The sequence below is a fragment of the Cordyceps militaris genome, assembly GCF_000225605.1.
Source record: "Cordyceps militaris CM01 unplaced genomic scaffold CCM_S00003, whole genome shotgun sequence".
In the NCBI taxonomy this organism is placed as follows: Eukaryota; Fungi; Ascomycota; class Sordariomycetes; order Hypocreales; family Cordycipitaceae; genus Cordyceps; species Cordyceps militaris.
This window is the reverse complement of record NW_006271971.1, coordinates 333,391-344,880: the sequence shown is the minus strand read 5'-3', so window position 1 is coordinate 344,880 and position 11,490 is coordinate 333,391. Positions and strand designations below refer to the sequence as shown.

The window sequence follows — 11,490 nt, the reverse complement described above, 5'->3', positions numbered from 1 at the left end:
TCTTATAGCTACTAAGGCTTTCTTATAGCTATAATCTTATAAAAGCCTAAGCCTTTATAAGTCTACTACTATTCTATTACTCTTAGGACTATTATAGTTAATTAGTATACTTAGTACTAGTATAATACTAGTATAGTATACTTAGTATTAGTATAATATTAGTATAATACTAGTATAGTATACTTAGTACTAGTATAATACTACTATAATATACTTAGTACTAGTATAGTACCTAGTATACCTTAGCTAGTAGTCCCTTATATATTCTATAGCCTTTAGGATAAGGTGCCCCTATTAAATATAGTTTATAGTATAACTTTTATTTTTTATAAAATTTATTTATATAGGTTTTTAAGTTAAATTACCTTATAAGTAAAAAATAAAAAATATAATAGTTATAAAGCCTTCTATATAATAGTAAGGCCCCCTATATAGTAGTAAGCTACCCTATACTTAATATAACTATAAGCTACCCTATACCTAGTATAATTATAAACTACCCTATACTTAGAAGAAAAAGGTAACTTAGGTATACTAATAGGTACTATTATACCTATTAGTAAGTAGGAGAATTAAGCTACTATTATAGTATATTATAATAGCTATAGTAGTTACTACTTTTCCTTATAGTTATTATTTTATTCCTTATAGTTATTATTTTATTCTTTATAGTTATTTCTAGTTATTTTTCCTAATTAATATAGATTAAGTAGGAGTAATAATAAGTAGCTTTAAAGCTAGAAGAATAATCTCCTATTACCTAGTATATTTAGTATTTACCTATACTATATAACTAAATAGAAGTTATATAATATAATAACTTTACCTCTTACCCTATATATGCCCTATTGGTTATAATACGCCTATAGTAGCCTTAGGCTAAGTCTAGCTAGAGTAGGCTCGAGCCTAACTCCTTTATATAAGAACCCTTATAAGTATAACTAGATAATAATTATACTAGTATTATTATTATAAATCCTTTTAGCCTTATAGTTAAAAGGGTTATAGCTATAAGGCTACTAATAGCTATAGTACTAGTTACTACTAAAGCCCTTATAGGGCTAGTCTATTATATATAATAGTACTACCCTAGGGTTATAGGTTTAAACCGTATAGTAGGTAGCTATTATAATAGAAGGTAGATTAGCGCTATATATAGACCTTAGCCTAGGCTTATAGGTAGTGGCTTATCTAGGGGATTTATAGCCTATTTATTAGCACGCTAGGGAGAGAAAGTGTGTTATAAGCTAGGCTCTAGCCTAGCACCTTCTATAGTAGCTAGCGTAGAAGAGAACCTTTATAGGTGTAACTAGATAATAATCGTACTAGTATTATTATTATGAATCCTTTTAGCCTTATAGTTAAGAGGGTTATGGCTATAAGGCTACTAACAGCCGCGGTGCTAGTTGCCACTGAAGCCCCTATAGGGCCAGTCTGTTATATATAGGTTAAATTTCCTATATACTATAATAGGTTAAAATTCCTATATACTATAAAAATACTCTATATAATAGGTTTAAATCCCTATATATAATATAATACTATATAATAATAGGTTTAAATTCCTATATATAACTAAGTTTTTATATATTTTATATATATAATTTTTCCTATTTTATAATACTTTTACTTAAAGAGATATAAATTTAAGATATACTCTTTATAGGGGGATATAAGGGATAATAGTATAATTATATATATTATAAAAATACCCTAATTTTTCCTATTATAATAGACTTACTTTTATATAATTTAGATAACTATTATATAAGATATAAGGGAGTTATATAACTCTTAGATACTCTAGAACGCCTTTAACACCTCCTCTTAGATGCTTTAGAATACCTATATTAACTCTATATTAGAGTATTTAGTAGTTATTTAGAAGTAAAAGAAAGGTTTTTATAGTCTCTAGCTATAAAGTATAGTAATCCCTCTATATAATTTATATATAATCTTTATAGTAATTAATACTATAATTCTTCTTCCTTCTTCTTTTACCTATTTAATCTACTTTTCCTACTTATAACTTGTGTTTAATAGACTTTCCACTTAAGCATCTTATACACCTTAATAATACTATAATATATACCTTATAAAAGGTACTAATAGTAAAGGACTATTTTATTACTTAGATATATATATAGATAGTAAGTAAATTAATATACTTAGATAGTTAATAATTTATAGAAGATATAGAAGGATATATATTAAGGTAGTAGCCTAGGAACTTACTTACTAAGAATACTAAATACTATTAAACCTACTAGGAATTATTATATAATAGTAGATTAGTATATAAGAGAGGCTGGTTTTTACCTAAGTAGGGATAGTGCTTAGTATAGTAAGGTATAAGTATAAGTTTACTACTATAGTTTTTCTAGTACTTATAAGTTTATTAAGGTACTAGAAGGATTATAAGGTTTAATTAGGGTAATTTAATAAATAAGTATAATTACTTAATAATAATTATAAAATTCTTTAAATAGTTTAGTATTAATAAAATATTCTATCTATTTTAAAGTTATTTTTATAATAATCTAAGCCTAGTTTAGTATACTAAATAACTTAGTAGAATATAGTAAATACTTTCTAGTTTTTTTCTATATTAATATAGTTTTAACTTATAATTAAAAATATATTATTTATAAAAAAAGGTATTAAGTTTAATCTTTTTTATATATATCTATATAATAATAAAACTAATATACCTAAATATAAATAAGAATAAAACTACCTAATTTAATAATAATAATTTTTATATACTAATTAAGCTAAATAACCTATCTAATACCTTTATTAATTATAAAATAAAGAAAAACTAAAGTATTTAAAGAAAAACCTTATCTATATTTTTAAGATTCTTTATAGTCTTATTCTAAAGTATATAGGCATTTAATAAGACCCTTCTTAATACTATATACTAGGTTTTTATTTATATCTTAGCTTATATTTAGCTTATACCTTTTTAGCTAGCTAAGCCTTTTAATTACCTTCCTTTCTTTCTAGTTTTTATTTATATTAAAAAGGCTATATTTAATTCTATATATTTTTAAACTAATTAAACTTAACTCTTTCTTAATTCCTTCCCTTTCTTTTTTATTTTTATTTATATTAAAAAGAGTTATATTTAGCTTTATATACCTTTAGATTAATTAAGCTTAATTACTATTATAACCTTTTAAAGTCTTTAACTTCTTTACTTCTTATCTTTTTTAAGAGTTCTTAGCTTTTATTTCTTTTTATTATTCTTTTTTATTTTTAATACTTTATACTTTATTTACTTAGATTTAGAATATACCTTATAAAGAGTATTAAAATAATACTCTTAAGATTACGTATTTATTCGCCCGCCATACAAATCTATGGAAAAGCCGGCTTCGGCGTCTAGGCACTACACTAGCCACCGCAACAGTCACTAGCCACTTTTTTATTCGACAATTATCCATTTAGGTTCGGCAAATATTTTAGGCCCACAGCAAACAGAGTGGGAATGCACGTCAAAGCTCCAGGGGACAGGCGGAAATGCACATCGCATGTACGGAGTATTGATTACTTTACTAACTAACCCGGCTATATATATATAGGTCTTGGTCCCATCTTTGCAAACAGCCCCTGACAGCAAGATTACAACGCGCGTCCAATAACGGGCGGGCAGAGTCTCAGCCACCAAATTGCGGCCCCGGTGCTGTGTTCTTTGTCTCCCGCCAGTGATGATGTATCACTCATAAAGGCTGTCTGCGCCCGGATTGGCATGGTCCTGGGCAAGTTTTCGTCTCTTCATCCTTTTCAGCACCACGTTTGAGCCCGATTCAGATCCGTCTTGACGCCCTATTGAGAGCCGACCATCCGACGCTGAGCAAAACGACGGGCCCCTAGAATCTACTCTCCACCCGACGGATCTTGCCTTTTGTCCTCTTATTTTGTGTCCCTTCATTGCTCTTTTGCATATATCTCGTTTACACCAGCCCATCGTCCGCCAAGATGACGCGCGACTGCGTCTTGACCCCCGAGGCGGTGGACAGCATGATTGCCAAGGGCGACTGTATTGTCATTTTCCAAGACTACGTGCTTCGACTCAACTCGTGGCTGGGAAAGCATCCCGGCGGTCGACTTGCCATTCTGCACATGATTGGTAGAGATGCCACGGACGAAATTACTGCGTAAATATTCCACCGATTTCTTTTCCACACCTTGTCTTCCAACCCACTTCTGTTTGTCTGGCAAGAAACCATCTTAAAGAACCTGGGGAGGCGGAAAGTGTCTACTTCTCATACCTATCCTTCTTCTTTCGTATGCGACACGGGCGATGCCTCCATGGAGCCCCGGTTTTGGTGGCGCCGTCCCTGGATCTCGCCTCCAAGATCCGGGAATAAGCTTAAGCCCCCAACAATGCGCCGGAAGCTTCGGTAGTTGGCAGCCACAGCGTTGCATTGAGCATCCACATCTCCCACCATGCGGCCACTAACAAAGTCTCATCATCCAGGTACCACATGGAGCACACGTTACGCACCATGAAGGCATTCCGCGTCGGCCGCAAGCCCCCCGGTACCTGGACGAACCGGACGCCGCCCATCCGAGGCGGCCGCTTCGACGAGCCGGCCGTGCCCTCCGACCCGGAAAAGAGGGCCCTTCTCGGCGGGCAGCTGGACGGCCATGCTCCTCCTGCAGAACGTCCTTCACGCCAGCAGTCTCCCGCCTCCAGCAGCGACGGTTCGGAATATGCGAGCGGCCGAGAGTCTGCACCGGACCGTGTGGCGCGGCGCGCCAAGCACAACTTGCCTCGGACAACAAAGGACCTCGGCGGCAGCAGCAGCGCCGGTGCACACGTCACCATGAACGCGGACGAGTGGACCGAATGGGCCATACGGCAGGGCCAGGAGGTCGACCGGCGACAGTACCCGTCGCTGGACGCCACGGTGCAGGAGGCCATTGCCGACAAGTACAGGGCGCTGCACCGCCGCATCCAGGAGCAGGGCCTCTACGACTGCCGCTACATGGAGTACGGCAAGGAGCTGATGCGGTACACGGCCCTCTTTGCCACCTTTCTTGCCGCCCTGCGCGCCGGCTGGTATCTGACTTCGGCCGTGTTTCTCGGGTTGTTCTGGGTACGTTTTTTTGGACTCGCGTCTTGTCGCCGCGGCTGCCCCCTCCCCGCCTTGGCTAATACAACCCGATGCAGCACCAAATCATGTTCACGGCGCACGACGCTGGCCATCGAGCCATTACCAAGAGCTTCGTGGTGGATACATTGATCGGTCTCTTCATCGGCGACTTTTGCGCCGGACTGTCCATGGGCTGGTGGAAGAGCAGTCACAACGTTCACCACCTCGTGACCAATTCGCCCGAGCATGACCCCGACGTGCAAAACGTTCCCCTATTTGCCACGTGCCCCTCGTTCTTCAAGTCTCTTCGGTCGTCGTACTACGACTTTGTCTTTGTGTGGGACGCGGCCGCCAGCTTCCTGGTGCCGTATCAGCAGTACACCTTCTACCCGACCATGTGCGTTGCGCGGTTCCTGCTCTACGCGCTCTCGTGGAGCCACGTGCTGTCGTCCAAGTCGTCCGGGCTGGCGGGCAGCACGGCGTGGTGGATCCGGCCGACCGAGATTGGCTTCATGGCGTGCTACTGGTTCCTGTACGGCTACGTGCTCGTCTGGCGCAGCCTGCCGACCTGGCAGCTGCGCGTGGCCTTTGTCGCCGTCTCCCACATGGTCACCATGCCGCTGCACGTCCAGTTCACCCTCTCGCACTGGGGCATGTCCACCGCGGAGCTCGGCGCGGCCGAGTCGTTTGCCCAGCGGCAGCTGCGCACCACGCTCGATGTTGACTGTCCCGCCTGGCTGGACTTTGTCCACGGCGGCCTGCAGTTCCAGGCAATCCACCACCTGTTTCCGCGCGTGCCCAGGCACAACCTGCGGACAGTCCAGGGCATGGTCAAGGAATTTTGTGCCGAAACCGGTGTGCCGTATTCCATCTTGGGCTTTGTAGACGGAAACCGCCAGGTGCTGGGTCGGCTGAGCGACGTGGGCGATCAGGTCAAAATTTTGCTGAACTGCCAAAAGTATATGTCTGTTACTGGGGACAGTGGACTGCATTAAAGCTCGACATGGCTTCAGCATCCCTTAATACCTATCAAAACGCATTAATTGTTCAATACTCTAGGAAATAGTGCAGACCGAAATGAACTGAACTACCATGCTCATGCACACAGCGTGCCAGCACATCCAGTGTTGTAAAATTCGAAATGCCTTCTCTGTTCCAATTTGGTCGCAGTCAAACTCTCCGCGACACACAGCAGACCTTCAAATTGGGGGCTCTTGTTCGGAACGCTGGCAACAAGTTTTCTGGCCCCGAGTGATGACGAAGAAACATTGAGACAAGCAGGCACCAGAACCAATCGCTGTCCACGTCACGCGACGCAGCTCTCGTAGTTAGTGTGTTGAAGGGAAGCACCGCCACTTTAGTCGTTACTCTCACTCATCAGAGTCAGAGAAAATTCCATAGTGCTTATTAAAGACACCAATGCCGTGTCTCAGACGGTCGATTTCACCATCACTGAAGTAAAGGCTTCGGCGCCCTTGAGACTGATCAATGATGCAAAGATTACCATCAATGCACAACGTGACTCGTTCAAAGCAGCTGCGAAGCACAAGGCCACTGTGGAGAGCGAAAATGAGGTCTACATAGATTGACGTATTTGGTGCCGACTTGGATTGCGGCTCAGAGGTGAGACGCCACCCAAACGACTTGAGTATCCTGTCCAAAAAGCCTGGTGTCAAGATGGCACTTCGGACAAGGTCGTCGGTCATCGGAGGGAGCATCGTCTGTTTTTGGTGCCCAAAGAGGGCAGCCGACAGAAATCGGAACACCCTCTTGTTATCTGCCGTGCTTAGTGAGCGCAGCAATGACTCCTTCGTCGCCTCTGAAAGTTGCGGTTGTCTTGCCAGGATCGTCGCGGCCACGACCGCCATGACCAAAGGACTCACAAACGGTTCCAACCAAATTCGCGGTCCGAGATGCTCTTCTTTTGGGCGGGGCTCGTGAGCTAAAGCACGGGCGATGCTCATGAACCGCAAGAGTACCATTTCGTCACTCGGTAGAAGATCACTGCGGCCTTGTAAAGCCTCGAGAGCCTCAAAGGCCTCTACGGCCTGGGCAGACTCCGTAGTCCACCCGTCCACCTCAAAGTGTGGCAGTTGACGTTCTAGGACACCACAGAGACTCGAGGTTGTAAGCAGGCCCGGATCGCGATACGACAGGGTCTTCAAAGCGAAGCTCCGAACGCAAGAACTTTTATCGCGCAGTAGTCTTTCCAAAGTCTCCGTGTCAGCAGGCGAAGTAGATTGATAGCGAAGAAGGGCGGCAGCACTACTGCGGAGAACGTCACTGTGGCTGTCATTTGCTACCAGATTTGTTAGAACGATGACTACCGGATGTGGAAGGCAATCGATGCTTCCATTGAGCGCTTCAATGGCAAGATGCCGATACCCCGCGTCATTTTCTTCGTTTTCGAGCACGCACATTAGCGTCATGGACACTTCCGTCGGAAGACTGTGCTGCTCTCTCAAAATATAAGCGATATCAAAGCGCAGGTCAGGCATGCGTAAGAATAGGCTTGCTAATGCTTCCTGACTTGACTCTGGGAATTTCTGTCTTTGCTGATGTAGGAGGGAAATGACGAGGCACGTAGTCCTCGCGTCATGGCAGTCTGAGAGAACCTGTACAAGTACTGCCAGGGTCGCTGGGAAAAGCCGAGGGATTTTCCCAAGCAAAATCGCAGAAGATTCCCGAGCTTCCGAGCTCTGGTGCTCCTTCATCAACCGTACAAGAGTTGACTCTGTCTTTTCAGATGGCGTCATTGTCAGGTATAGACCCCTTATAGCCCAGTCCTGGCCCTCACCAACATAGTCCCCGAGTAGCAGCGACACAAGGCATGCCGATTCTTTTGTTAGATCAAAGACATAATCCCCAGAGGCAAACGCGGCGAGGGCCCAGAGATGTTCATCCTCGTTCCGACGTAATGCAATCAAATCATTCACTATCTCTTCGGGGAGACTAGCATGTCCTCGTAAAACATCTGCGGCTGCATTGCGCAATCCCTGGTCCTTCAATTTATCCATGAGCAGCTTCATTATTCCACGCAGAGTGATCATCGAAAGGCTTGGAAGACACTTTAGGGTGATTGCAGCTTCATCCCGGAATTTCTCTTCTATCAATAGTTCAAAGATTCGAGCCTCGACTTTCTCGGAAAGCGGGCGCTTGTTCCTCTTCAGAACGAACAGAATCCACAGGATTCTAGAATCCAGTCTCTGCAGGTGCATTGTTCGCCGCAAGGAATGATAGTCCAGGGCTTTACAAAGATATGCCTCTGGAAATCCCGGTTCTGCCAGAATTGTGGCACCTGCTCCATCTTCTATGTCGCGTTCAAACATCATCCACTGATAAAGTCTCGCTTCCAGTTTGGGTCGGATAAGCAGTTCTGATTTCTCATCAACTTCAGCTAAGCAATGCATAACCAGCCGTTGATGTGCTGGGCCTAATAAATCCAATGGTTCCTGTTCAACCGCAGCAAAAAAAAGCCGAAGATGATCAGCTGAGCGTGCCGCCATCAGGCCGGTAACCAAACGCCAGAACACATCATAGTCGGGCGAATATTTGTATATTTGTAGGAATTTGAAAGGTTGAGCGGGACAATTTTCCGCGTCTGATTCACCCTCGTTGAAGACATATTCTAGTTCCACGGAGTCAATCCAGCGCCGAACGAAATACTGCGCCGCGAAGAATTCCTGAAAAGTGAGGTGTAGAAAGTGGTAATTTCGATTCGATAGCTCCGGACTATCCGATGACCTCATGAAGGATATGCACCTCAAAGTGGCATCCAACGGGAAACCCTTTGGACTGCGAAAATGCCGAGCAAGCACGTCACGGTGGTCGGTTGTGAAGTCGGCGAGATTGCGACTCAGGCCACTGAATGCTAAAAGTTCGAGAATAGTCTGCACGTGTTGAAATTTGGACTGGTTTTCGGATGGCAGAGACTCGGGATCATCGAGTTGGAGTTTTTGTAGATCCTTCTCCCACAAAGTCTGACAAATGGCAATATATATCCCAGCCATGGTGTCATGTATGCCCTTGCGACGAGGGTTGTCCCAGATAAAACAAAGTGCGTCCAACAGTATGGGAACCTGTACCAAGTCACGTAGGATCCAACGCCTGTCGATGAAAGACATGAACTCGTCCACCCTCCCTGTCATTTCGGGGTCAGCCTTGAGGTAGGCTACTACCTGATCAGGATGGAATCCCATGACTTCGGCTTCGAGATGCACATTGGCGACAGCTGAATGATTGGCATAGGGTCTCGATGTGACGATTAGATTTGGCTGTCGTAGAAGCTCTTCGATGAAGTCTTTCATCCTGCTCTCTTTTGCCAGTATCTTTGATACCTCGTCAAGTCCATCAAGCACGAATAGAGAGTCGCCGCTCTTTGTGCTCCAATCCCGCGCCAGCTCTTCAGCAAATTCATCATTGTCGGGGAAGAACTCGTCCTTAAAGAGACTCTTGAAGTTGTATCCGGGATTCGTCATTCTCTCATCCCGTGCAAGATTCCTCAAAGGCACCCATAGTATGCGGTGGAACAGGTCACCCCACATACCGTGATGTAGAAAGTCATGGATTATCTTCTTACACAAGGTAGACTTGCCCACTCCAGCGCGACCACGTATCATTATCCTCCGAGGTAATATCAAAGCGCCATCGGGTCCCCGTCTTTGGTCGAAGATGGTGCTCAATCCCAGGTCTTCTGACTTCACCTTCTCTCGAACCAGAAGCGAAAATGGGGCGCGGCGTCCCTGCACATGATCAAAGACATCTTTGACACTCAACATTCCAGGCAAGGGCCGGTTTTTCACCTCCCGAGCTGAAACCGAAAATGGAGAACTCGGGGTTTCTTGTCTCTCACAGGTTGACTCCTGACCCGATCTCTGCTCGATAGTCAGGTTAATGTAGCACTGCCTGAAGTCTAGCTTGGCTCCCGAGAGTCGGACGATCTCAAGCCTAGCTGCAGTATAGTGGTTTCGTTTTATCAATAAGTCAGCCAGCTTGAGCCGCGACGGGTAACGTAGACGCTCTATCGCGTCCGTCAGCTGTACAAAGAGTCCATCGTTTTTGCTGCAACATTTATTGAGACCTGAATGATCGGTGTTGACCAAATGTCGCTCATATGCATCGGCGTGAGTAGTAGCTGAGTCACGGTTCACCAACTAGAGCCAGTCAGCACATCGTCACTTTTTCTGGGCGCGTAAGTACATACAGGCTCTTTGAGGCCATATGACTTTTTCGTCTCATAGAAAGCTATGATTCGAATTGTGGCTTTTCGTTCCCCTATCTGGCTCAGGACTTCGTCGAATCTGTCCCTGAGGTCGCTAAGGCCGGGGTTGTTCTTGGTCAGAAACTTGAGAAGCGTATCGTCTGTTCTGAAGCGATTCAAAGCCGTGGCCAGGCGAGCGATGCCTTTCGCTGCTGAGGCACCTTGATGAGGGGTTCCGAGAAAAATGATTCCAAGGATATCGTCAATGGCACTTTCCGACCGACCCGCGCATAGAGCCTTGAAAAGTTAGAGCACAGCTTGACTTTGCGCATTTATTGCCAACAGTTTCTGTACCTGTTTGATGACGAGTCCTCCTAGACTGTGTCCGATGAGTATGATGGGTAGACGCTGGATAGACGTTAGCCATGTTTGAGGGGCAGGGCTCTTCTACACATACACTTGGCAAACGCGTTGCCTCGATTTGCGCCCACAAGCGCCTTCCCATCTCGTCTGTTGTCTTCACGACGGCGTCACCTTGCCAATCAGAGTTATCTTCGAAACGTAGAATCCTAGCCATTGGAAAGAATTCAACAAAGAGATCAAGCAGGTGGACTCTCGGCGTAGGGACTTTGTTCTTGGCCTTCACAGCAGTGGCATCGTCATGCTCATCAGACTTCTGCGGGGAGGTTTGTACCTCTTTCGTCCATGTAAAATGAGGATCTGCGCCTAAACCGGGAACTGCAATGATTCTAGACCACGATTAGTCGATTTGATCGGCCTAAAAGAGGTGGGAACATGCTCAAACGTCGGCCTGTCCCCGTCTGCGTGGACCTGAAGAGACGGCACACGCGGTTTACCGGAGGCTTTCGAACCATTCTCGCGCGAACTTGATCCGCGAGGGTCCTCAGACACGGGGACGACATTATTCCGCTGGTACCTGGCCTGCATACCGAGGATTGTTTTTGCACTTTGCAGAGACACGGGAAGTTGGCCGCGTGCGGGGGGGGACCTTAAGTGTAGAAAGGGTGCCGAGTATCAGGCTGCGGCGCAGCTGACATCTATAAAATCCAAGGGGCTGACTCGCAGCGTCATCAGGCTAGCAATGCATGAGTCGACGCCACGGCGCTTCTGGCCTGCAGCAGCGAGATGATTGGTTGTAGTTGGTAGTTGCTTCCTGAATTGCAT

General features: G+C 44.4%; 2 protein-coding genes across 2 annotated transcripts; one reads left to right on the top strand and one right to left on the bottom strand.

Moving 5' to 3' along the window:
• Positions 1–4,514: 4,514 nt before the first annotated feature.
• CCM_03722 (delta 8-(E)-sphingolipid desaturase) lies at positions 4,515–6,100 on the top strand (the record flags this gene model as incomplete). The annotated part of the gene is made up of 2 exons (XM_006668871.1): positions 4,515–5,108; positions 5,183–6,100. The coding sequence occupies 2 exons, from the start codon at positions 4,515–4,517 to the stop codon at positions 6,098–6,100; spliced, it is 1,512 nt and encodes a 503-aa protein (XP_006668934.1).
• A 375-nt stretch (positions 6,101–6,475) lies between these two features.
• On the bottom strand, positions 6,476–9,583 carry CCM_03721 (Armadillo-type fold domain containing protein; the record flags this gene model as incomplete). The annotated part of the gene is made up of 1 exon (XM_006668870.1): positions 6,476–9,583. One exon carries the CDS (start codon positions 9,581–9,583, stop codon positions 6,476–6,478), a length of 3,108 nt encoding a protein of 1,035 aa, XP_006668933.1.
• Between the last annotated feature and the right edge of the window lie 1,907 nt (positions 9,584–11,490).